Here is a 27,658-nt window from a genome sequence, read left to right on the forward strand (position 1 = left end):
TCAGTGTTTCCAATAATCTGTCCATCACAGTATCTCAAAAAAATCAATCCACCATTTTTAATAAAACACATTTCTTTTAACATTGTTAAAATAATTCTAAAAAAAACAAAACCTGTTGTTTCAGAGAAGGCAGAGGATCAGAAAAAATTGTATACTGAACTGTACGCACATCAGCCTGTTTCTGGGTAATCTGAAATTGAAATAATCCTCCTTCAATGTGTTGAACACAACCATGAGTTGGAATTTGGTGTATTAATCAGATTCATGGACTAAAAAAAAACATTATACTGATAATCCAGTAAACACATTGGCTTGATGGCATCCCTGTGGAAGTAGCCCACACTTTTGGTTGATACACTATTTCTTTTGAAGGTGTTGAACTGTCCACTCAACATTAACATGGACAGTTAACAGATCCCAGCAGGCAGACTGTTCAGGCTGCAAATTACAGAACCCAAGAAACGTATATGGGTCAATCAGGCTGGATTACAATGGTTAACAGGCTGTAATCAAAACTGAGAGGCAACAACAAAGATGGACTGTTAACACTAATTTTACAGGTTACACTTTACAGATAGTATTATTTCCTGACCTATTCATATACATGCTCTAATCTTGTTAAGGGAACAATTGTGGCACTATTTCTTGTGCCTTTAACAAACCCCAAAAGAGCAAACTCTGATCCTGCTGTGCTCAAATGTAGCCAGAAAAACTATAATTTAAAGCTGGAAACTAACAATGATCCTTTCATCTGCAAGTGGATTTATAGCACAAAACTGTGTAGAAGTTTCCTGTATTAAACCCAGACTTCAATCCACCTGTTCTCAGACATTTCCCCATCTAGATCGAAGGCTGCTTTCCGCAGTGAGGAGTAAAAGCTTCTGACAAACGGAAAACAGCAGTCAAAAAACCAGCGGGAAATTGCACCCTGCATTTAGTTAAAAGTTTGGATTTAATTTGGAGAACAGGTGACTGCATCAAGAATAAAAATCAGAGTACAGATGGTATTTCACAAGACGACAGCCTCAAAGAAACCCTGTTATCTTAAGCACATCATCACAGTAGACTATGATGGCTAACATCCTTGAAATCAGCTACAGTTGGAAAAACTCCAGAATGATTAGTTCGCAGTTATTACCTGCTCTGTTTTTGTATGGCTATTTAAAAACCCTGTGGTATATACAAAGCAGTCTTACCTTACTTTGAAAATCTGTTTTTTTAACAGCAGATGCAACAATGGGAGTGCAATAGTGACTTTCTGACAATGGTCATTACTGGTTTAGCTTTAGTCTGAGCAAGACCTGACGTGAAGTTGTCACAGACAACAACAAACAGTCCAAAGAAAGCTTACGTTATTTTAGGTAAAATGTAGAAATTTTGAACTGTGATAACTAAAAATTAGGAATTTAAAAACACTGGGGAAGGTGATGCGCTTTTCATAAACAGTCGTCCAACAGAAATATGTTAACAGACTGGAGCTCAGCTGTAAAAGTCACATTTTCCCTGGGTCCAGGAGAACACCACAGCCATCCAGGCAAGGTATCTTAGTTTCTTTGGAAGCAGAAGACGGTTCTCTCTCTGCAGATCCCAGATACGAGCTCAGCTCAATAGGTTACTTTGGTCCACAACCAAACAGCATCCTTCAGCCTCCTCTGTCCTTTCACTTGGCTGTCCTTAAAAGTTGAATGCAGTGTAGTTTTTGTTACCTTGGTACGATTAATGCCATCTAGCGTTATTCCTCCATCCCCACTTAGCCATAGATTAGCGAAAGCAGATTCGCTTTCAGGCTCAGGGTGGGTTGGTGAGCACTGCCCACACAGGGAGGGTGGTGCCAGTCCTGTTCCCTGCAGGAGAGAGCTTCTGCAAAAAAGAAAGCAGTCTCTCTGCTCCTTTGCTTCCAAAGTGCTGCTGCAACCAGCCACTGACCCACCACTGCGATGCCCCCTTCTCCTGGACCCTCCAGTGCCACTGCCCACAAACGCCTTGGTCTCTAGGAATGCAGAAGAATGTAAGAGAAGAACAGACGATTCCAGGTAGTGGAACAGGGTAAACGGGCCCAAGCCAGCTGTGCTGTCTGTGATCAGTCCCTTTGGCTGACGTAAGAAGTAGGCGTCTCTTAATCTCCCTTAGTAAGCAGATCTTCAATGTAGGCGTCCAGCTCATCATCTGTGTTGATATCGATGTCCTGCAAGGTAGAGGATTAAATTAAGCCAAAGCTGTGGTGCCTGCTATTCAGCACATTGCAGCCAAAAATTATATCGGAACTGCTGAAAATCTACATTTTAATTCTGACGGGGACCTCAGTGTTGGAATATCACAATGTGATGTGAAAAGAGTCACTTCCAAACAAAAATTTCGGATCTGACAAGTCAAGAGTACACTCCGGTGCGTCTCGTAAAGGGAGAAAATATCCTTTAGGGATTTCAGAAACGTGTGCTTGCTAACAACATTCGATGAACAAAGAAAATAAAACTATTATTTACTTTAAAAGCAGTAGCATTTGCCCCAGCAAGGTAATTCAGCTGGACAGCCTGAAAGATATATCCAAGGTGCTTCACGCCAACTGAATAGGTCTAAGCCTTGGATACAGTGGGTGCCACTTTCCCAGCAGTGGCCTGATGACTCTTACGAGCTGTCCCCTGTCCAGGCAGCGGGTGAGCAGTGCTGCTCTCACCTCCTGCACTTTCTGCAGCAGAGCCACGATGTTGGTGCGCAGTTTCTGCAGCTTCTCCTCCGTCTCGCGGAGCCTGGCTTCGGCGCTGTTGCTCTTCTCCTCCACCGCCCGGGCCCGCGCGTCTGCGCGGCTCTGGTAGGAATTGCACAGCGTCTGCAGCCCCAGCTCGTACTGCTGGAAATACTCCTTCTGTGGAGGCAGGGCACGGCGCAGGTGTCAGCCCAGCTACCCCACCCGAGGCCGTCGCGTATTAAGATATAATATCTACCTTATGCTTACAATTTCCTCACAAACACAAATATTTATGTGTTAAATTCAGTTTTCATATTTAGAATATATAAGAAAGTTAAATAACCGCTAGTCTATTATATAACCAACAACGCTGTCTTCCAGTGTTCCCTGGTGAAGCCTGAACGTCCCCCCATGCCCTGTTGAATGGTTATCTAACAGCAGCCTTGTGTCAGCAGGCTCTCTGCTCAATCCCAGAGTGCTTCCTACCATTGGGAAAGCCACCAGCTCCTCTGCAGTCATGGTGTTGACATCATCCTTAGGGATCTGGAAATCCGGAGGGAAAAAGTACCGTAGCAACGTCCTGGAAGGATTAAGACAAAGGGGAATATGTTACAGAATTGTGTCCAACCATAAGAATCTTTAAAGTACAGGAAGTATATTAATATGCTATGGAGAAGACTGAAGTAAAAGTACATAAACACTTGGTTCTCCGAACTTGGAATAATCAGAGCACTTTTCACTTGTCCATTGAAAAAATTTGGATTACCTGAGAACACGATTCCCCGATGGTCTCATTTGTAGGTGTATGAAATACCAAGGCTTCACAGAACAGTCTGCAGGGTAACTGTGTTTGAAGAGGCGAACTAACTTTGCAATCGCCCTGTACATCTCTATATATACGGGAGCCAGACACTCCTGCACAGCTGAACCGGTATAGAGAGATGCTCCGAGTGCAGGCGATTCAGGCGTTGTGGTGAGGCAGAGAAGAATCTCTCCGCGGATCAGCGCCTCCAGCGATTGGGAGCTGCAAGCTTGCGGTGACGTTAGTCCGGGAGGCAATGTGCACTAGCCCTCTCCCTTAAGGCCCTGTGCCTCGTGCCACAAGGTGGCCGGCTCGAGGGACGAGCGCGTCAGAGGAACAAGCGTGTCCTTCCTCATGGGTCCTGCACAGTGCAGAAATTACTACTGGCACTTCCAAATCCGATGGGGATAAAAGGAATAAAAAACCGCTGAAGGGGCAGCATGGTTATCATTCTTTCAAGTAGGGTGCTACAACAGCATGCTTAGGCTGCAAAGGAACAAGTAAAGAATGGAATAAACCTTTACTTGTTCCGTGGTTATCATTAGCATTGCTGCCCCGGTTTAATTCCTACAGTGCTGTCTGTGTGGAGTTTGTATGTTCTCCCAGTGTTTGCATGGTTTTCCTCCCACAGTCCAGAGACATACAGGTAGGTCAACTGGCCCTGGTGTGAGTGTGTGTCCTGCGATGGACTGGGTCCAGACTGTACCCTACCTTTTGCCTGCTGCTTGCCAAAATAGGCCCCAGCTGCCCTGTGACCCTGATGATGAAGTGGTTAGAAAAGGGAAGGATGCCACAGAGGTCTGGAAGCCCCGGGATCGGTCGGATACCCTCTCCGCAGCCCGTCACTCAGCCCCTGGCCTACCTCATCATCACAACCAGGCTCTCGATGACCTCCCGGCTGGCCGTGGGCTGGGTGGTGTCGGGCTCCATTCGGGTGGGGGCTCCTTCCTCCTTCTCCGCGTCCTCCAAGGTGTCGGGACTCTGGGACTCGGGCGTTGGGGGACGCATCAGCCGCACATCATCACTGCCCTTCAGCACCCTGCCAGCAGGACGCATGTGCACACACACACCAACCGTGAGAAGGGCTGCAGCATCACGGACAATACCCCTGGGCTCTGGAGGACTGGTAACCACTTCTTTTCTTTGGCTAGTTCATACCCCGCTTTGGAAGGCAGGCAGCTCAAGTACATTCAAGACAGTTGTGCTGTTGCTGCCGCCAAGACACGTTCCGTTTTATTGAAAATTGTCTGTCCACCAATTGCACCTTGCCTTAGACAATTCCTAGTGAGCAGGCTCAGGGTTGCCTATCAACGCCTGGCGCGCTGGATCAGCTAGATCAGTGTTGCCGATCAACGCCTGGCGAGCAGGATCAGCTAGATCATTGTTGCCAATTAACGCCTGCCGAGCAGGATCAGCTAGATCAGTGTTGCCGATCAACGCCTGGCGAGCAGGATCAGCTAGATCAGTGTTGCCTATCAACGCCTGGCGAGCAGGATCAGCTAGATCAGTGTTGCCCATCACTGCCTGGCGAGCAGGATCAGCTAGATCAGCGTTGCCCATCAACGCCTGGCGAGCAGGATCAGCTAGATCAGTGTTGCCAATTAACGCCTGCCGAGCAGGATCAGCTAGATCAGCGTTGCCTATCGACGCCTGGCGAGCAGGATCAGCTAGATCAGTGTTGCCAATTAACGCCTGCAGAGCAGGATCAGCTAGATCAGCGTTGCCTATCAACGCCTGGCGAGCAGGATCAGCTAGATCAGGGTTGCCCATCACTGCCTGCCAAGCAGGAACAACTAGATCAGCTAGATCAGTGTTGCCAATTAACGCCTGGCGAGCAGGATCAGCTAGATCAGTGTTGCCTATCAACGCCTGGCGAGCAGGATCAGCTAGATCAGTGTTGCCCATCACTGCCTGGCGAGCAGGATCAGCTAGATCAGTGTTGCCCATCACTGCCTGGCGAGCAGGATCAGCTAGATCAGCGTTGCCCATCAACGCCTGGCGAGCAGGATCAGCTAGATCAGTGTTGCCCATCACTGCCTGGCGAGCAGGATCAGCTAGATCAGTTGCCCATCAACGCCTGCCGAGCAGGATCAGCTAGATCAGTGTTGCCTATCCTCAGGATCGTGGTTGCATATCTAGCCTCAACATGGCAGCATGTTTAAATCACTTTTCATGTACAGCTCATCTGAACACCACAGAAAACTAGAATATCAGGTTATTCTAAAACCTTTCCAACTGGATTAGCAATTGTTTTGGACATATTACAGAAAGCACTGTGTTGCTTACATTACCCTTGTCAAAAAGACCTTGATTAATCTAACCAGCATGACTATTTTATAGAAATAGAAAGAATTCAATTATTCAAAGAAGCTCTTGCCCAAATGTGCAAAAAGGTGGCAAAGAAAGTGTGGCCATGAGAATAAACTCCACACCATTGCCTGCTGCTTCTGTTTGTGTGAAGTAACAATGCATTGCTTTGTGTGCGTGGCCTCCAAAACGTTCCGCAGCAGGGTTAAAATATTTCAGGGTGAACCTTGGAACAGGTCATTTTGACCATTTCCCCCACTGTGAACCAGTGCTCTGCAGAAACACCTTGAAGAAATCCCTGAAATCGGAGATGGCAATCCGTCTACCTGCTGGTTTACTCCAACCGAGTTGTAAGGAACTGGGGAAAGCCTTCCCGAAGGGAAAAGGAGACTTACCACCTGCTACGAGGGGTGATGGCAGTGGGCACATAGTCAAACTTCACTTTCCAGAGAACGCCCTGCTTCCCAGCTTGCACAGACGAGACGCGGCCAGTGAACCACTCCTTGTTCACCTTCACTTCCACCAGTAGGCCTCTATCTGCAGACAGAGGGGACACTGTAGGCAGCCTGAAAGAGCGACCCTGCAAGGACTCGCGCCCTTCACCTCTGCAAGCACAATCACGCTCGGCCCACACGAGGATGCCACCGCGGAGGCAGAATTCGTATATTGCAGTACACCCGCAGCTCAGTGGACTAACAAATGAGAGGAGGTGTCTGTTATTGCCAAATGTCTGCTTAATCATGAATGATGTTTTCTCATTTTTTTCTCAAAAAATGCTATGATAAAAAATACATATACAACACACAACTAACACCCGTTACCCGTGTAAGCAACTGATGTAGAAGGGCTTTTATTTAACTAGGCTCTGTGTGTGCCCCTTTGCTGTATTCTAATCCCTCATTGTAGCTTGTGTAATTCTGCTTTTCCTCTCATTGTTTTTCTGTAAAGCGCTTTGACAAGCCAATTGTAAGGGAGTGATATAAAATAAAGTTTATTATTGTCATTAGGGCTCCATTGGTATTCCTGAATTTTAAATCTATGTAGTATTTATTTTTACCTTGTTTTATTATGTATGTATCTTACACATCATTTTTTTACATGGTTAACATTATTTTAGAATTTACTTTTTAAAACATAAGAGCATTAACAAATTGTTAAAGCATCTGAACCACAAACAAGACCCAGCATGAGCAATTTGGCCACCCTTTACCTGCTCCATTGCCATTCATGGCTTTTAAATCTATTTAAAAGAATGCTGTACAAGAACATGTTACACTATCTAATGTTCAGTTAAAGCAAAGGTTTACTGGTCTGAGTCACTCTGGCCAGGCTCTCCCACTGGCTGGGCTGCAGTGTCGTAACATTCCTCCTGTGGATTCCTACAGCTCTAGAGCTGCTCACCTTTCTTTGCTGCCTTGAGATCCACTCCTGCTTCTTCTTCCTCTTCATTGCTGTCCGTGATCTGCCAACACAAGAGACAAGCCTGGCTTTAAGCACAGCAGGGTCTGGCTCTGGAAACAAAACCACGAGCTGATGTCTCAAACGCCAGAGCAAATCTTTCCCCACCGTAGCCCCTGAGCCTCCAGGTTTCCACCCCAGATGAGCTCTCCAGCTGCGTAACTGAACCCTAAGTGAAGGTAATAATTTGGTTCATCAGATCCTTTCAATGCACTCCAAATGGGTACAGGTTTCAAGTTACTTTTGTTTTTGTTCTTACCATCTTCCGACGTTCAAGAACAGAAATGTATTCAAATGCTTCAATTAGTTTAAACTTCAGGTTCAATTAAATAACCAAGAGCTCGGAGCTCGGATAGGACACCGCGTGCTAGAGAAAGCGAAAGCTGGCATTCTCTCACCAGCACAAAGAATTCATCAAATTCTTTATCTAAATACACCGCAATCTGGATACCCAGATGTATGAATACCAAGAACCTTTATTATATCTAGATAATTTATCAGGGCGCCGGATGCATGTGTAGTGCCGGATGTGTAGTATTTGGGATGTTTTGCTGCCCAAAACAATTGCCACAGCCAACTAGATCTTTTCTTTCTGGCTTTATGTTTTTTTTACCGCTGTATAGTACATGATTTTGGCAAAAGGCAGTGGTTCATCATAAGGAGTCATCATCACAAAGGAACATTTGCGAAGCAAAGCTATAAAATTTCATCATCTCTGGACACGGAAAGTGTCAGGTGCACCGAGCTGCGCGAGAGCACGTCCACGTTTCCAGTATCGCATGATGTCAGCAGAACTGCTGGCCTTGCCTGCCGGAGAGAGGGCTGCAGGAAGAGCCACGCGCCAGGCTCTGCTGCAGCCACTGGGACCAGACACCGCCGCCTGTCTGTGCTGGGGGAAGGAGGCTACCGCCTAGAGGGCTTTTTGGAACCGCGCCCCGTCGGGGGATCAGTGTACCTCCACCACCACGCTGCTCTGGGCTCTCCGAGCGCTTGGCTGTGACGCGGCCGCGCGTTTTGGCTCGGCCGCTGCTCTGAACACCTGGGGCGCAATTGCAGCCGCCAGCCTGTTTTTGCCAGAGCTTGGCCTTTTCTCTTCTTCCTCCTCCTCCTCCTCCTCCTCCTCCTCCTCCGTGCTCTCAGCAGGAGGGAGTGTCCTCCGTCTGGAGCCAGGCATCTGCTTCCCAGCGCTCTGCAGATTCAAGGACAGCACATCGCACGTGACTCTGGAGAAGGGGCAGGCCAGTACAACACCCGCCACCAGAACAGACAGGGGAGCTTAGGGATGTGCAGAAACCTCAGGCCCTCACCTTCCCCACGCTGAATAATATTATCATTATTCAAGGTCCAACTGCGACGCCTTTAACATTTCCAGTGGTTAAGCACACCGCGCTGCAGGAAGTCCATCGCTCAGATGAGATATGAAGCAGACATCCCCACGAGCTGGTCATTAAAGATGCAGAGGCACTGTGCTTAAAAAGCAGGGATGCTACCCGTGATGTCCTAGCTAAATTTCACTCCGGCTTTCAACCTTTTCCATAAATCCATCAGAATGAACAGTGAAACACACCCCAGAAGACACAGGTGAAAACTAAGCAAAAGTCCAGTGAAAACCAAACAACGACAGGGCTCCTTTGCCCAAAGTCTGTCATCTTGTGTTCTTAATTTAGTGTTTAGTCTTAAAACACCCCCTTAATGCCCAGAAGGGAGTTCTCATATCTCTACCTGATCTGCCGCATAGTGTGGAAAAAGGGCGAGAGGCTTCACCCAAGAAGGTGCAGCACTTCAGTGGGTGATAAAGTGGGTTTCCTGGAAACATGTAAATCGCTATATAAATGCAATTATTGCTACTACCCATGCAGTCCTTCTCTCTGTTTGTAAATGTACCAGTTTCCCCAGCCTTTGTGATGCACAAGGTTTATTTTAGTTCAAAGGAGTCCTGGGTCGTGGCTGTTTGCCTGCAGGGGGCGCATGCCTGCGGAGCAAGGGGGTGCGAGAAGAGTCGGGGAAGAGCGCAGTACAGTACCTCCACCACCACGCTGCCCTCTGCTGTCTGCGCCCTGAGCTCCGTCACTCTCCCACTCTTCTGCTTCAGCTCGGGCTTCGCCGCAGGGCCCTTGCCACGCGCAGGCGCCGAGCCGGTCACCTTCGTCTTCTTGGGCTGCGGCTCCTCCTCCTCCTCCTCCTCCTCATCGTCGTCCTCCTCCTCCTCCTCCTCGTCTTCCTCCTCCTCCTCCTCGCTGTTCTCTGCCTGGGGGGGGCCTCTCTTGCGCTGGCTCCCTGCAGGTGTTACCTGCTTTGCCGTGCTCTGTGCCGAGGAGGGAGAAGAGAGGAGAAGGGCTCATACAAGGCTCATACCTCTTCGCTCGGGAGCCGACAGCAGCTGGCCGTCAGCGGGACAGTCCCCCTCTGCACGAGCAGGCTCGTACTCAGCTCGTATGCCGCAGTGTGTCAGAGCCGTCACAATTACCTACTGTCGTAACAAGCCACTGAGCTGACCCCCTTAACACCCTCACTAAAACTCATACTTCTTAAACACCCAAGGAGCACTCAGGAAATCTGATGTGCTTTTGCGGTTTCGAGAGCTCCAGAGCTTTTTTTGACATATTTGGTATTTTGTATAAAGATAACTCAGACGAATTTAACAAACTTCCCCAAAAAATATCCTGACCAAAATGGGAGAAAAGGTTTGATTTCGCGAGGTCTCCCCACACAGCGTCTCTCGCTCCAGACAAGCGGAGTGGAGTGTGTTCGTACCCGGGCGGACCGGCTGGCCGCCGCCTTGCTGGGGGCGGGGGTCCGGGCAGGAGGTCTGGCCGCGGGGGTCCTGGCGGCGCTGGCGCGGGCGTCTCTCCGGACGGGCGGGGGCGGGGGCGGGGGGGTGGCTGGCTTCGGCGTGCGGGTGGGCGTGGGGGGCTTCTTGCTCAGGGGTGGAGGCTTGACGAGGGGCGGCCGGCTGGGGGCGTTTTTGATCATGGCGGGCAGTGGCGGGGAGCGGGGGCGCTGCACCCTCTCGGAGGACCTGGTCGCCTGGCGGGTAGAAAAGGAAGCACTGCTGTCACCTCTACAGGACACAATAACCACAGGACATGACTACACTGGAGGGAACCAACACATCTGGACAAAACTTGCTGGTTCCCAAGTCAGAGCAAAACACTGGCAATACCAGCAACACAAGAAGTCGTATGCCGGAGTGACTTTTCATGAAAATCTCATAGAAGAGCTCATCAATCTAGGATCTTCCACTTTATTATACTTTTCTCGGGCAGGAGCACAGTTCACACACAGTCTGAAAGTCAATATGGGTCTTGGGCTGCTTCATTACCTGAGAGCTGCTCTCAACTGCAGGTTTCATGCTGACCTCAAGAGGCAGGGTTTTCAGGTCTGCCTGGGATTTCACCACTGCGGTTTTCTAGTGGAGCAAAAAAAAAAAACGTCCCCCGAGTCAAACGTCAATTCCTACATTACACGATCAGGACCAGTTTTAGGCAGCTTAATTATTTGTTCTTTACTTATCCTTCCAACTCAAGCGAATTAGCAGGAGATGCCTTTCCAAGACTGCTTTAGTAGGGCTCACACCAGAAAACAGAAGTACCACTCCACCTGCTCGAGTCCCCCAGATAATCTATTCAGTCTAACACTGTGGTCATACATTACACCAGCTCTTTACATTAGATTTGTGAAATCACATTTTATGAACACATAACAAATAAGGTATGACCAAATGTGCAACACTAAAGGAGACAGGAGAACAACATCATGGGTAGTTCTCACTCATCAGCTGAGTTGTTTTCTTTTTGACAGATACTTGCTTTACTGATGTCTTATTCCATTGTAAATGTGTTATGGCCGCCTGGTGTAACGGTGAGGGGGTGGTTTGGAAACCAGGCTCAGTTTGCACTGTTTGCGGAGCTGCCGGGCCCGTTCATTTCCCAGACCCATCACCTGCAGGGCGTCCAGCTTCTCCTGCTGCTGGCGGATCCTCTCCGAGAGCTGCTTCTGCTTGTCCTCCGTCGTCTTCGCCTCCTTGCGCATGACTCCTACAGGCAGGTTCTGCTTCTGCTCGGGAGTCTCGCACCTACATGCAGGAAAAACTCGTTATTAAAAGACTTGAAGTTTGGGTCCACTGGGACGAGGTAAGGCCACGTCGGAGCAATCATCTCGGCAGATTTCAAATGATTTCATGCAATGTATTTTTGCACTTTGTTTCGGTTTTTTCGGAGACCGTTTTTTTTTAGCCATTGCTGTTAAAGCACAATAAAAGGACACGATTGAATATTTTAGTACCCTTTTGTACTACAATATAATGGGAAAATCTGCTTCCTGTGGGACACATGGGCATCTTTGTGGGGTACATTCCTTCACTGTCCCCTCTAATGGACAACAAAGAATGGCTCACAGCTTTTGCACAATTCATTTTTGGCACACCGCAATCAAACATGCATGCCTCCCCATCAGCTCAGCACTGCTGTGGAGCTTTCAAACCTTCCTACATCACTGACAGTACAAATACAGGCCCTCTACAAGCCATCACACACTGCTGTGCTCATGTGCAGCTCAGGTTTTCCTTGATGCTGTGTAACGGCTACCCGTTTTCATGTGGCAGAGCCCTGTACATGCAGCACGGCATCTTCGTGGTCACCTGTTTTGTGTGCTGTCAGGGTTCATGGAGCAGACCCAGTTGTCAGGGTACTGCTTATCTACGGACTCCATCTGGAATGGAAGAGTGCGCCACCGCAGACACTTGTCTGTGGAAGAGGGAGAACAGGGGGAAGGCCATTAAAGTGTGGAACACCCTGTCCAGGCAATACCCATGCTTCTTTTAAGGAAAAGGTCAACTAGCTAGTAAAATCCATACAAGCCGGATGAGCTGACCTGTCCCCTGTTAATGGCAAACTTTACGTTTTTATTTGCTTTTAAAAGTAAAATTCACAATACAGGGCTGGTGTGGGCCCCTGCTGAGATTTCTAGACGGTTTGATACGTCCAAAAGAACGGCTGCGTATAAGTTATATGCCGTCAGATTTACCCCTTTCCCCATATGTAAAGGGCAAACCTTTAAACAAGACATGCAGAGACCTTCCATTTCACAGACACAACAGTGTTAAAAGCAAAAAGAAGGTGCTTGAAAGGAGCCAATAAATCTCTTGTCTCCGTTTCAGACCTCTTAGTACGCTCTGAATAGCTCTCAGCATTTGCCTATGATCAATCAATACAGAGAAAAGGGAACCTGAATAAGTACTGGGTTAGAAAACATTTTATTAATCAAAGACAACTTCCTTCTGGCACAGCTACGGCTGGTGCCTCCACTACACCTCTGCGAAGACAGCGCAGACTTCGTGCTTCATCACCTGGCTGGCGCAGTGCCAGGCAGAGGCCCGCTGGTTCAAAGCGCCCGTCAGCGAGGAGGCCAGCGCAGACAGCGGGATCTTACCGCACTGGATGGTGATGGGAATCTCCATGGCCCGGCGCCTCTTGTACCGCAGCTCGCTTGACGGAGGCTGACTCCAGCTGGCCGACAGGTAGCCAAACTCATCCCAGAACTTCACTATCCCCTTCTGGGCTGCAAGGAGCAGAGGACAGGGGTCAGCCCCCAGCTGCGGACGCGGCCGAAAAGATATCTGGTCTCCGAAGAAACTTTCAGTTGCAGAGAAGTAGGATTTGAGGCCTTATCCACTAAATATAGAAAGCTCCATTAATGGATTTCTTGGTGCAATCAGAAGCAAGTATTTGAAGCTCAAGAGTATTTCATACAACAATGTGATTTTAAAATTATGAGAATGGTAACCAATATTCCAGAATGCTATATTTCTTCAACACATCTTATTTCCTTTGTTATTTTTGCCACTATCCTGTTTTTTTTCCCCCCTTAGATTCGTCATGCCTAAGCAAATCAACTTTCAGGTTTCTGTTAGGCCTGCGTAACTGAATCATGACTGAAAATGTCAGGATCCACACCCTGCGGTGTTTGAAACCGCATTGGTTTCACTGCGTCCCACTGGAACTACAGGGCAAACAATTAAATCTGAGGTCTTTAAATCTGACATCTCACAAGTGGGGGTGGTTCAGACTAAACCAGTGAGGAAGATGAAGGAAAGCAAGGAGGCAGACTGCTGTTCTCACCAATGGCAATGTCCCTCCAGTACTGTGCCAGGTGTTCTCCCATGGCTTTCAGGAGGTGGCGGTACTCCTTGGCATCAGCGAAGTCCTGTTTATTGTGGGTGGGCTCCAGCACCAGATACGGCACGTCCACCACGCCCACCACACCCCCACATGCCCTGCACAGGGAAGAGTGACACCCCGAAACTCAATTCTGCCAGCAGCGATCTTTGAAGCACACTGGAGTCTCATCATTACCTTTGAACTGGAACATAACTTCTGGGCACTGATTATTATTGGGTTCTGAGCTTTTGGATCAACCTCTATGAACTCTGTTCTCCTCCCCACTGGTGTGTGGTGAGCGTACTGGCACATCATCCAGATGGGGGCTACACACGAGTGTTGGTGGGGGGGGGGGGGTCCCTATTACCTGTAAAGCTCTTTGAGTGGAGTGTCCAGAAAAGTGCTATATAAGGGTAAGCAATTATCATGATTACGTGAACACATTTATCCCTACAGCTCAATTGCAAAAGCAACAATAGCTAGTGGCACTAGCAGATCACACCGCAGTATTTAAAAATCAAACATTTTATTTAATGAAAGCCACCTCTGTACTGCATTCCCTGACAAATTAGAAAATCTAGCATCACAGCTCACCGAGCCAAGTAAAAATGCCACTTGGCCACTAACACACTTCGGCAGAAACAGCCATTAGAGGTGCTGTGTGGTGCAGAGCAGCGCGCAGATGTGACTCACATTCCTCCTTCAAGCTGCGGCCCGACTTTCTCATACATCTTGATGAGCCGGCTGCAGTTGTACACGAACATGCCATCAAGGTCCCGCTGGTCGATATTCACCCCGAAAATAAAGCAGAGCTCCTTGGGCTCCTTGAGGGCTCTGAGGAGGAGGACATCACGAGAGTGAGAGACGTGAGAAAAGTGTGGACTGCAGATACAAAGCACAGGAGATGGAAGAGAGGGCACATTGCGCTGGTGACACAGAACTGATTTATCCCATTAGGCTCCACCCCTAGACTGAGCTGAGGAGCCAAAGCAAACTCATCTGATTCACACACTCCAGAACCTTCTCAGAGGTGATCCTGGACATTTATTTCTATGCATTTATGGTTTCTGCATCTCACCTCTGCTTGGCCTCATGGATCTTCCTCTTCACCTCCGCCTCCCTGCGCAGCATCAGAGCAGAGTCCTGCGATTTGCGCAGCACGACCTGAAACAAGAGCCGAGCTGTATCAGGAGGATGTGGGAGGGAGAGCGTGGACGGAAATACAGCCCCCAACCCCCGCTCCCAAACTGCGGAACGGTCGAATGGCAGCCCTGTGTCTACGTGCTTCAGGACAGAGTCCCGTTCCTCATTCGAAGAGCGAGCACTGTCTGAGCAAGAACAGCTTCCTACCCGCGCCTCCCTGGTGAGGTCAGCTCCCAGTTTCACCTCCAGCGCCAAACTCTTGCTTTCCGCCTCCCTCGCCTTCTCCTCAGCTGCAAGAAGAGCACCCACCCATTAAAAGGATCGACATAACATAGAAATAACATAGCAAAAAAAAACTGAGGTTACCCAGCCTACCTATTTTGGCCAAGTGGTCGGCCTTCTTCACTTCCTGCTCTGCCCTCGTTTTAAAACGCGTCGATGTGTATCTGTACATTCTGGGGAAAGAACGAGGGGGAAAGGAAGTTCAGAAAACTGTGCAGAATTCCAGGTGGTTTTGTGCAGGAATTCAAGAATAACTGGCATGTGTTTATAATGTCATAAAGCAGTGACGATAAATTCCACTGTACAAAGATGCAGAGCATTTGCACTAAATGCAAAAGAAGCATGCAGAATTGATGTGCACCTAAAACCCCAACAGCAGTACTAGTAGCAAGAGGATTAATGGCAATACGCACACATATAAAGAGTTTTCTAAGGAGAATGCAAGAAGTTGGCATTATAAAAAAAATTAAGTCATTTTAAACTTCCAGCTAAATGAACAGGGCCAATCAAACCTTTAACCAAAAAACAATATAACATATTAGAACAAATAAAAAACGGAACTTTAAAAAGTCAATCTACCTTTGATCTGCAGGTGTCAAAGTCAGGGTTGTAACATGCGAACATGGGTTGGAAGTAACAAATATAACAATAACAAATATGTTAGCGTTTCGTCCCAAATTTGTGTTGCTTTGGTTTGTTACTGCAGAGTTTATAGCAAAACCTCAATGTTTAGTTTTTTTAACTTAATTATATATGTAATTCAATACGGATCTCTGAGGCTTTAGAGTCACTCTGCTGCCTTGCAGTGACAGGTACCTTGGTTTGTAGAGGCAGCAGGAGAGCCTCTTGGTGCGGACCTTGTGTCCCTGGATGAAGATTCTCATTCGGGGGTCGATGTAGAGGACAGCTGCATAGGCTCTGAACGACCTCCTCTCTGGTTTCCTGTGGACATGGACAACTTGCATTGAAATACCTCTGTAGATGTTTCTGCCCCCACAGCTCAACCCACCCCCTGCCGTAGACAAGGCCATAACAGTCTAGTCTAGCTGGGCACAGGTTGTGTCTGGGGCGACACAGCGATGAGCGCTGCTGTGTTCCATCCCAGGGCTCCATCTGAGCGACGTATATATGTTCTCTGTGTGTCTGTGTGGGTTTCCTCTGCATGCGTCAATTTCCTCCCACTGTCCAAAAACATGCTGGTGGGTTAAGCGGCTTCTGGGAAAACCCTGGTGTGAGTGTGTGTCTGTGTGTGTCCTGCGATGGGCTGGCTGCTCGACCAGGGCGTAAGCTGCATTGCGCCCACCAGGATAGGCTCCGGCTCTCCTCTGACTGGAAGAAGCGGAGATAAAATAGATGAACGGATCTTTGTACGAAACAAAAAAGACTGGAGGACAAAGACTCAATTCTCTTCTCAAAAACAGTGGCACAACACAGCAGGAAAAGTGTGCCGTCCTTCTCCACTGCTTTGTATTTCAGCAGAATTTGATCTGAAAGTGGAATCTCTGTTCTGGAGTGAAAAACGTCAACCTGTCTGTGTGTAAATGATTATAATGCAAACTCCTTCTATTCTAATGCTGTCAGGTCTCTTCCCAGGAGAGAGAGAGACCCTAAAAAAACACAAGCAAAGTCCCTTCAAGTTCTTTTCATTTCACTATTCCACCTGTTCTGTATGAACTGTGGATCAGAGTCGTCCCCCCCCCCCCCAAACAGGCACTCACACTCCCTCTGGGGGGGTCCCCGACATCAGGATGTCCCGCGGGTCCGTCTCCACGTCCAGCTCCGGCTCCCGGGTGTCCATCAGCTTCAGGTTGTAGATGATGACCAGAGTCCCTGGACAGACAGCGAACACACCAGCCAGCAGTGAGACCGTGCGAAACCAGCTCCCAGCAAGAAGCCCTTAACAACAGGTCAACAGATGGCCACCAGTAGATAATCTCAATGGATCCTGGGGTCCACAGATCCTTACCACTGTCCCCTTCAATCTTGCCGAACTGCTCCATGAGCTGTGCTTCTGTCTTAAACGGAGAGTACTTGTAGATGAGCTCCGTCTCGATGGCAAACTTCTCAGGGTTGTCTGTGACTGGCTGCTTGGTTTTGTTATCCCATGTAGGCAGGGGCACGATCACCTGAGGTAAAACACGTGTTTCTTTTTAAACTGTTGCATATTTTACCCTCTTAGCTTACAAATGCGCAAAGCACAGTAAAACATCTCTCAGCAAGCTAAAGCTTAGGTCTCGCAACACCTTTATATGTTCAGTGAAGCACCTGGCCAGGATTCAGATGATGATCTTTCTGCTTTTAGCACTGAAACAGGGAAATGCTCTGCTGTCGCACTCACCTCATCTATGCCCTCTTCCTCGTGAAAGGTTCGCGACAAGAACAAGCAGGTCAGTTTGTCCTCTTTCTTGGTGAAAAGGATGAAATCCTTTCCGATTCGCATGGAGCCTCTGGAACAGAGACAAGGAGCCCTTTCTCAGAATCAAGCTCACCTCACGTCTGAAAAATCACCATCGCAAAACTTTCCTCACTTCCCCCTTCATACTGCCCAATTCAGATTAATTTAGGACTTCAGGACAGCTTTACTGCTGCAACCACACCCCGTCCTGGGACAGATAAGCACAGCACCAGTGCTCAGACACTTGTGCATCGCGGCGCTATCTGCGTTCTTCATGCCTGGATTCTGGAATGCTAGCAGTGGGGCTTCTAAGCTGGAGCACAGATATCAAGAGGGAAACAGCTGTTCACGTTATGTGAACACATCAGCTGTACCACTGCAGTCACACTACCCCTTGGGCGCTTCGCCCGATCCCTCTTCGAAGTACGGGATGTGAAAATGGATCTTACGACTTCAGCCCGTTGCCATATTGCCCGATTTGCGTTGACTCTGGGGATCTTTTGCTGGATTTTCCAAACTGTATCACATGTGTAGCTTCACCTGGCAAAAACAGACAGAGAGCCTGATCAGCGGCCAAAGACAAACAGTAACACGTTTCCATCCTTTGAAAGCCACAGGTCCATATTTAACTGCTCATTACACACCTGCATTGCCTTGAGATGTGCAAGCTTCAGATTTTTTTAGAATGCAAGTGCAAAGGCCAGCCGAGTCTCCCGAAAGCCATCAGGAAGGCCTTGTGATCTAGTTATCCAAGAAGCTAAAACATCACCGCAGCCACTGCTGTTCCCAAACATTCTGGGCCATCTTGCACATCTCGTTTTCAAACAAAGAAACGCTGTTCTGACTTTGCTTCACAGATGCGTTTGGGGTTTTTGGAATGCAGAATGCAAAAAGCAGACACTTGCAATGAACTGAAAAAACACAACACTGCAACCAAAAACGAATGCGGCAAACCTCACAAGAGAAATGAGCATGTGGCATGTGGCATGTTTCCACCTATCCCCCCCTTTTCTAACCGATCTATCCAGTACAGGGTCAGAGGGGAGCCGGAGTCTATCCCAGCAAGCAGCGGGTGCAAGACAAGGCACACCCTGGACAGGTCGCCAGTCCATCGCAGGACACTCACACACACTCAGGCCAAGCGACAATTCTCCCAGAATCCAATGAATCCACCAGCATGTCTTTGGACCGTGGGAGGAAAATGGAGCACCCAGAGGAAGCCCACATGCTATGAGGCATCAATACTAAAAACTGCGTCACTGGGATATCCATGACATATTTGAATATGGAGGTTTATTTGCTGACGCAGCTACTTACTTGAACATATTCGTATATGTGCAGATTTTCATGCAATTAACATCCATTACGAATGCTGACAGGTAACTGTTTTACACACAAACAGATGGTTAAATCCACAGCAAGGCTTGTACTCACTGGGGTCCATTCCAGTCCCATCGTCAAGGAAACACAGCATGAACCCACCACGCAGCTCCGGCTTCTTCTCTGGAGAGGAGAGGACAGAAAGTGGGCCAGAGAGATAACGCCGCCCTGCTCTACAGAGACAGACACTTACTCCTGACAGCATGAGGAGCTTATGGATGAGGCTTCCCCACGTTTGACACATACGGACCGAACACGACCTACGATTCTGGCCTTTTATGTGAACTTGCTTGTTTTAGCCAGTTCAGCTACTCAGAACGTGAGCACCTAGCAATTTAAAATACGTTACCCACTTTTGAAAACTCGTAAGATAGATACATTAAGACTTGCAAATGAAATATTTTCATAAAATTAGAACTATGAACCCTCTGCCTCATTTGGAAACGGGGATGAATCTCTCCAAACGTGATTAACTGGAGCAATATATACAGAACAAAAGTCAACAAGTGACTTAAAAGTCAGTTTAAAATAAAACACAGAAGCACCCCACAATCTGGCCAGAACAATAAAACGATTGGCAAGAGCAAAATTGGGTTTAAAATCCATTTTACTTTAAAAGGTGAGAGTTTTAATTCGCTAAGGTATGCACAGCAAAAACATAAACCGACCAAACTGCTAAGGTTCAAGACTGTGAGCCGCTGAGCATTATATTTCAAAATGAACCTGATGAGATGAGGCGCGAAGAAGATGGTGACAGCAACAGGCGATTCCACAGTACAAACAGATGGAGACTTATGTACTGACAAAGTACTTCCCATTTATAAGTAAGAACCCTTCCTACTGCTTGCTAAGATAAGTGGCCACAAACTTAAAAGAGGCATAGAAGAAACTATTTTGGAAATATTTTCAACAAAAAAATCTGCAAATACGTTTTTTGCACTCAGGGCTCCTGTATTTCTGCAGCTGTTCCCTTTGCTGAGAGCTCTTTCATGAACACATCACATTACTCTGCTCTTTCCGCAAGCAGCGGCTGTCCTCATAATAACTACAGCACAGCCAGCGCCTGAGGAAACATAAAAACACCAAAACACCTTCCTCTCGGTTCAGATCAGAAGTCAGAGCACCCGCCATACTCAGCTGTCAGACAAACGAACCATACTGTTTGAAGACACAGTACCAGAAACAGATGGCTGAGCGCAGTATGTGAAAACTACCTGTGTAGATGTCTATTCTTGTAGCATCCGCATCCCTGCAAAGACAAAACAACATTAGATATGATCTGTGGGAAGTGGAAGAGGCAGCAAATAGATATTCTGTGGTTACAAATGACAGTTTCTGCACTACCTCAACTGATTTATAAATGGAACTAAACTTCTTCTTAGGCTACCCTGCTCAAGTAATGAGCTAAACATACCAACCTTCCCTTTGAGAACCTTGCGCTAAGCTGAACATCTACACAAACGGCGAGCCAGGATGAAAGGAAGAAAGCGGGCTAGAAAGAGGATTTGTACCTTGCGTTGTCCACAAGCTCAGCTAGGGCTCCGAACAGGAACTCATGAGTGGTCCTGAAAGAGTGAAAAGAAATGACTGACTCAAATTATGCGACAACGATACTGAGTTTTTTAAAATAATAACTTGTCTGGGTGGAACAGCAAACTGCATTAGCCGAACAGGGGTGCAGCCAAGGCCCACTGTAACTGCACCGACACTGGGGGCTGTGCAGGAGACATCCTGATAGTCCAGACAACAGAAACCACGTGGTCATTTTCGGGACCGTATATACCAATACAGGACCACGATGCAGTGTGGTCCTGTAGTGGTATAGATAATGTGCAGATAATGGATGGGATACACATTCACTCAGGCAGAGGGCGGACCATTTAGAGTTACCCGGTAGCCTCAGACAACATTCCTACATTCCACTACGGAAGGTAACTGGAGCACCTCACTCACTGACTGTACTGACTGTATTGTGTGTTTTGTATTATTATTGTATCATTCGTTACACTGTGCTGTGTTGACTGTATTAAGCTGCTGTTCCACTGCAATTTCCCTCACGGGATCAATAAAGTATCTATCTATCACCTGGAGCTTCCACATGGCCAAGAGAAAACAAACTGTAAATGCTACACGGAGAGCACGTCAAGACAGAACTGAACTCGAGACACTAGAGCCGAGAAGTGCAGTGTGTTCCAGTCCCAAGTCAGCCAAACAGGAAGCCATTTAGCCTGACTGGATCCACAGCAAATTTCAGGTTTTGCCAAAAACACATAAAACGTGTGAGTGTATGCACCAACCCCTGACAACTCTAGGACAGGAATTCAGCCACCTGCTGCTCTTAGAAGGAATTAAGGAGAGCAAGACCTCAAAGCCCCAACCACAGAAATCATTGAATGTGCTGAATGTCTCACACTGTCCAAAAAATCAGAGGTGAAGAAGCACTGCACTCTTAATTTGCTTTAGTGTAAACAAAAAGCCATTTAGCTTTTAAAACAGATGTTTCTTTCCTTTTTCCCTGCAACACAATGGTGCACATTTCAGAGCTACAGCAAGTGAAGCCCGACACTGTCAGCAGTCATCAGGGCCCGGAAAGGAAGTCAGACATGAGAAACACAACCCCCAGCCTTGCAGACATTTACAAAGAAACAATGGCTACAAGACACAGGCTCGATGAAAGAAGAGAGAAACATGCGACACACACACAACTTTACAACTTACTTTTTTACTCATCTACAGGTGATCCTTGTTACACAAAGACTTGCCAAACTCACAAAGGCAAGCGATGACGTTGTGAATGACACTGAGAAAGAGACCCCAAAGACAGCAGGCTAATCAAATGGGTATCACCAGGGACACTGCATGAAGATGTACTCATCAGAAGTTCAAGGCACACTGAACAAGGTACATTTCCCTCCAAGAACAGTGAGAAATCGTCTTCATACTGATTGAAGGTGTACCAAACTCATCTGGGACAAGAACGAAGCCAGAGCTCAGTGATAGAAAACAGGTGCGTCTCAGAATGTTTAACCCTGTGCATACAGTGGCCCAGCTGTTTCATCTGTAAGAGCTTATGTGGTCAATACAAGCAATAGACTGGCATAGAGCACTAAGTACAACAATGTCTTTAGCCTTTAATGGGTAACAAGATACTTCTGTGTTATTATTTACTTATGGTAAATAGCTACTTGTTTATTATTACAATATTGTTTATGGTAATTTATTAAGCCAGCCTCAACCGTCTCCGTTTCCTTTATTATGATCTGTGATTCATAAGGCCTCCTGCAACTCTCCCACTTCCAAAAACGATGAACGACGAACAACTCCCCTCATAGGGGTTTGGGTAAGTAAGAGGATCCCTGGCTGACAGTTCATTTAAATCTGTTTTCACAGCACAGTCTAACACAACAAGACAAAGAAGATAGTAGGTGTTACAGGACATGAGAGTAACCTGATGTTGTTTGAGAGCGATATAGCTGTGGCGATGAAAGATTTCCCGAGTCTGCTACTTCTACACCTGGGGACACAGAGACGTCTCCCAGATGGGAGTAGTGCAAGTTCACGATGGAGGGGGTGTGACACAATCCGTAACGCATTGGCCTTCTAGACCACCCCTCGTCTGTAGAGTTGATCTGACTTGTCCCAGTTATTTTGCCCAACCAATTACAATCCCTGTACCAAGAACTGTACTGATGTGACCCAACCAACAAGGGAGACAGTATGTTAAGGTGCTTTGTGACTTGCTGCTCAGCTGCAGGCACAGTCACATTGTAGTTGACAGATCCCAAGAACACACCAAGAGCCTCTTGCTTGGTGCTCTCACAGCTAGAGCAAGGAAAACTCAGAAACTGAGAGTGTCCGCGAGGGAAGAAATTATGTGGAAGTTACTTCAAAATCAAATAACTTTATTGGCATGACAAATTAGTATTGTCAAGGCAGTAAAAATTAATAACCACACAAACATTAATGACAATACAATAATATTACTTGAGAGGCTCAAGTTCCTCTGTTCCTCTGGCTCACATACGGAGATACCACTTGCTGAATCACCAGCCCCTTCCTCCAGTAGGATCAAGGGCTGTTCCAATTCTACCAGGTGTGGAAATGCTGGGATTGAAGGTGTTATTCTGTGGAAGGATGGCTTCCTAATGCCAGATGACTTCCTGCTGTGTGGCAGAATGTGCATCACTGCTTCTCCCTGCTGGCAGGAGGGTAGCATGTCCTTTCTCGGTAGCCAGGTCTGCCCGAGTTGAAGAGTTTCTATGGCTAGGCTATGGTCATGCTGCTCCTTGTCACCTCTCACCCTAGTCACACTCAGCCAGCATGTAGGGCTCCACAGCCTTCCAGCTTCACCTGTCTGTGTGTCCCAGTGCACGAGGTAGGGTTGTTGTAATAAGTCTTCATTGTAACACAGCACTACAAACTACTGCACACATAACGTGCAATCAGTGAGGGGCACTGCATTCCTCCAATTCTTCATTCTTCTAAAAACCTAGGGTCTTCATTTCTGAACAGGTTCTTGAAGTTACTCTATTTCGATATTGTCTCCATCTTTAAAGAAATATTGCTAGCAAACAAATAATATTTCTCTTGAATGATCTAGACATTTTGGTATCTTTCTGACCCCTTCATTTATTCAGCCTTCTGAACGCCTTATTTTTCCTATTAATTTAAAGCTGGAATTTGATCTACTTTTATGTGTAAGCGACACTTTTATTCCTTTGGACATGGTAAATTGCACGAACAAAACAAAAACCTGCAGTTTCAGACTGATATGGGGACGAGAGTAACTTGGGAATGTATGACTCAGTCTTATATTAGCATCTCAAAATAAAAGTCTGCAAACAAAAGGATTATACAAACATGTCAAATTAAGCAAGCCTCTAATACCAATTATCTTTCCAGGGTTTAACTACAACATGAAATGGTAAACAAATTCAGTGCAGAGTTATACTCCCCAGAAATGTAGCGCTTAAGGGTATAAACTGCAAAGGTGTAACTGTTATCTGAAAGGAGGAAATTTTAAACAAAATTAAAAGAGACCAGCAGTCACAGAGCCCATTTATGTTAATAGTTAAAGTCAAAGTGGTGAAAAACACTTGTTGTCCATACTAAATTTACCAAACCACATTTAACACACACAAGGGTGGTGGTCACCACTATGCTGCTACCAGGTCTGTTGCAGAAAGCCCTGCCACTTCAACACACACTTGAAAACAACTAGATAAGATCACTTTACTGGCCATATACAATTTCTTGTATTAGGAAGTTGTCTTTTCGCAGACCCCAGCTTGCTCTCCATGAGACACACAGGCAGGGAGAGCAGACTGGGGTCAAAGCGCAGGGTCAGCCATTTATACGGCACCCCTGGAGCAGCTGGGGTTCAGGGCCTTGCTCAGGGGCCCAACGGAGTAGGATTCCTCTGCCGGCCGCGGGATACGAACCGGCAACCTTCCAGCCACAGGCACAGCGTCCCCTGAAGATGGAGCTCAAATCTTTGTGTCCAGAGACGATCAGAAGGCTTTCAAATAATGAAGATCTCTTTTAAGAGGGCAGAAGACGGGTCAAGGGTCAACAGCTCTGGACTCCGATTAGGTAGACACCTGTTACCATGTCCCACAAGCAAAGATCTGGAAGAGTAAGCCAATCAGCAAGACGAGGGCTGGTCAGTAAGTACCATGTGACTGTTTTTTGACTGTGAAGGGAATTCATTCTCATCAGGTCCAAAGAAAACAGTGATCCCTCAAGAGCTGCTTGCCACTTTTGACTTCTAAAGCAGAATTTTAAAAGGTTCTTCACAATGCCCAGTAAGTTTCAGTTTAATTATTTATTTAAAAATCAACTCTGGTCATATACAAAGACAATTTAATTTTAATCATATATATATGCCACCTGAATACAACTATTAAAACGTTTTTTCTAAGAAAGATTTAGTGTTACTCTGTTTAGTGTTGTGTTACATGGCAGCATGACACACATTCAGAAACTTTATCATTTGAGCATCACAGAGAATAAAATGAAGCAGATGGCTATATGAACAGCAACAGACACAGAGGCCTGCCCACCTCCCTCTTCCATGCAATAAAAACCACCTTGAACAGGAGAACCATCCAAATATAACAGTGGAAATGTTCTTTGTCAGAAACAAGAATTCGCAACCTCTGTCAACTAGAAAAGAAGGCAATCTAAGCACACATGTAATAAGCCTTTTGACTCATAAGTGACCTTTTCGACTTTTTAATAAGACCACATCCTTGGTCACTCAAACACTGACAAACACATGCAGAGCTTTAAGAACACACTACAGTAGTGAACTCCTACAAAAGACTCTGGAAGTTTCTTTATTTAGCCTCTGCAGGATTGTCTGTACTGGAGTGGCTGGTACTCAACGTCTCCTTCACATGGCAAACTGTAGGCTGGAAGCAGAGCTTTCATTCCTATAGTCCCACAATCCAAACATGTGAAAATACCAGTCATTTCTAATTCACAGGGTGGGGGCTTCTCCCAGCACCACAGTTCTGTGTAAAAATAGCTCAAGAGGGCCTCTTCACACTGTAACGGCTACTTGTAACCACAGAAAACACCACCTCTTCCACTGCATGGCACTGAGGACACAGGACATGCAGGTCCTCTTTTCACTCCCCCTTCATGGGAATGAAACGAAGAAAAGATTTCATGCCAAACACGCTTCAACACAAACACCGCAACAAGTGTTACACTGAAGATACCCAGGAAATAATTCTGACTTCACAATACAAAACATTTTTTGTCCATGGTACTACACTTTCATCTCTTTGATGATAACTTAGCATCTCCTCAGAAATAGCTACTGTTTTACCTAATTAAAAATAACTTCCTCTCCACACTGGTTATTTATCAACATTAGAAAGTACAGCACCAAGCAATAAGACTATGCCAAAAGTAAGATCCCAACACAAACACTGATTATACAAAAACAATTAAACACAAAACATGACTGCAACACTTCAGAGCCAGGCTGCTTAGCTTGCAGCCTCACCAACTCAAATCCACTGCAGACCTCTGCAATAACAGCTCCTTACTCTTTTTACGTTGACACTTCGCCATAAGGACAAGGACCAAGGGGTGGACTGCACTCAAGCACTGTGGAAAATTCTAGGCAGTATGGAGACCAGTCCCAGGTCAGGTTTTTCCGAGCTTACAGCCGTGGGATTCACCACTCCAAGGTTTTGGATCTGTGCAAACAGGGCTGAAGAGGGGTCACGACTGACCTGCCACAAACAACTGGGGCAACACCCACTGAGCATGACAGGACACAAACCGGCAGAACGCACAGCTCAGCCTCACTCAGGCAGGGAACATGAGCTGCCTGAGGCTTGGGAACGAGGGGGGGGTCTATAATTCATTCAGATTTTGTTGTTGTATTCTTAAGAATATTCTCAACATCTGCATGATTAAAAAAACATGTTACTCCACATATTAACTGTATGTCCTGTAAAAAACTTCTTCCAACAAGGGGCTTTTGGGCGCCTCAACCTGCTAAGACACTTGCGCTGCCCACAGGCTGAGCCTGATGATCAGGAACAATACCACCACAAACCAGAACTGTGTAATTAGCCACCTGTGACTGGGGTCTCCCAAGCAGCAACACACAATTAGCTACACGCCATGAGGCGGGGGGGCTGGAGCTGACTTAACACAAGACCACAACACCTGGGATTTGCACGTGAGCTTTCAGCATTGCCAGTGAAATCCATATCACTCCGCTGATCACTGAACAACAATCTGGGACATGCGCCACGCGCTGTGTGCAGTTCTGACAGGTGTGCACTCTGAAGGAAAGCCTGGACTGTCTTCATCACCAGCTCTTCCTAAGCCACAACAGGGACGAAATAGCAACCCAACCGATCAACAGGTGGTGATCACAGAATGGGCAGAAGCCCCCCCAAAAAAACTGCAATGCACCTCAAATGGTCCGACAGCGTTACAGATCCACGCCATCGGATACTTACGAGTTTGTGTGGAGGTACTCAAACGTGAGCTGAGCCCGGTTCAGGCTGCTGTAGTTGGTGAAGGCCATGCTCCCCAGAGCGTCAGCCCCTGCTGGGGGGGTTACAAAACTCTGCGACCCTCCTGGGCAGAAATCTCAACCAGCTCTGCAGGCAATGCAAGGTCAGCCCAGAAACGCTCTAGAAGACATGTCCGTCATCCTTTCTTCCCTGCAAGTGAAAAAAAAAGAGTGACCTTAAAACCATCCTTCAAGGAACTGCTCGAACCTGCTGATGCACCAGTCTGTATTCAAGTGGCCGGTTCAGCACTGCAACATGCTCCGACGCTGCCGAGCCCGCATGCACGCCCTCATTCATGGAACAAGACTCGGAAGGCAAATCACGAAGTTCACACAGCGCTGTGCCTCCATTACGGCCGTCGCGTCGTTCAATCAAAACCCACCACGCGATCTTTCACGCACCGTGCTGTATTACCAGGAGTCATTTCACCGCGGTAACTCGCTTTCCACCTCCTGACCGGTAAGTTGCGCCGCTGATCCTGAGCCCCCCGCCCTCGCCCCAGTCTGGGGGGTCGCGGCTGCCTGCAGACAGGGGTGCACTCCCCTTCTCGCGCCGCAGCTCGGATCCCTCACGTGGGAGGCCCTCCGAAGGCTGGGCTTCGTCTGAACTTGTCCAGCTCCCAGATCCAGCAAAACACCCACCCGCACGACACCACAGCCTCAGTTACAGCCCCCTGTCTTCCCGTTTTTAACTGATCTCAAAGCCTCCCCCTCTCTATCTCCCAAATCTTCCTCAAGTGTGTACCTGGCAGTGGTCATTGGGCGATATCCTTGCTGTCCTGTTGCTAGCCGCCTCAATGCCCTTCGTCTCCGCTTCCAGATTGCGTTTGCTTCCGTCCACGGCCAACTTAGAAGAGTTTGGGTTCCTATTATTAATATTTTCTATGAGACGGAAAGCAGACACCTCCGAAGGCCGCGGAAAAAAAAAAACCCTCCAACTGCACCTCCTGGGTTCGTCCACACAGAAACAAAAGTCTTGCCGAGCGCCCACCGAGCCCGCCCC

The 27,658-nt window shown here is 47.2% G+C and overlaps 1 protein-coding gene across 2 annotated transcripts; it reads right to left on the reverse strand.

The window, feature by feature from the left end:
• Nucleotides 1-36: 36 nt before the first annotated feature.
• morc2 (MORC family CW-type zinc finger 2) lies at nucleotides 37-27,658 on the reverse strand. Of its 2 annotated transcripts, XM_088618425.1 has the most exons (28): nucleotides 27,401-27,658; nucleotides 26,600-26,806; nucleotides 20,123-20,176; nucleotides 19,826-19,860; nucleotides 18,666-18,734; nucleotides 17,681-17,771; nucleotides 17,175-17,283; nucleotides 16,803-16,962; nucleotides 16,555-16,666; nucleotides 15,653-15,778; nucleotides 14,930-15,009; nucleotides 14,762-14,844; nucleotides 14,490-14,575; nucleotides 14,105-14,245; nucleotides 13,373-13,527; nucleotides 12,684-12,812; nucleotides 11,893-11,998; nucleotides 11,196-11,328; nucleotides 10,576-10,662; nucleotides 10,008-10,280; nucleotides 9,277-9,558; nucleotides 8,209-8,442; nucleotides 7,197-7,257; nucleotides 6,191-6,332; nucleotides 4,351-4,527; nucleotides 3,173-3,266; nucleotides 2,675-2,863; nucleotides 37-2,185 (listed from the first exon to the last, which is right to left on the reverse strand). In XM_088618425.1, exons 2-28 carry the CDS (start codon nucleotides 26,665-26,667, stop codon nucleotides 2,117-2,119), a joined length of 3,345 nt encoding a protein of 1,114 aa, XP_088474551.1. In that variant the 5' UTR covers nucleotides 26,668-26,806; nucleotides 27,401-27,658; the 3' UTR covers nucleotides 37-2,116. The 2 variants fall into 2 exon arrangements, with proteins under 2 accessions (XP_088474551.1, XP_088474552.1); XM_088618426.1 differs by lacking the exon at nucleotides 8,209-8,442.

Source organism: Lepisosteus platostomus, chromosome 24, assembly GCF_059453375.1.
Source record: "Lepisosteus platostomus isolate fLepPlt1 chromosome 24, fLepPlt1.hap1, whole genome shotgun sequence".
Lineage (NCBI taxonomy): Eukaryota > Metazoa > Chordata > Actinopteri > Semionotiformes > Lepisosteidae > Lepisosteus > Lepisosteus platostomus.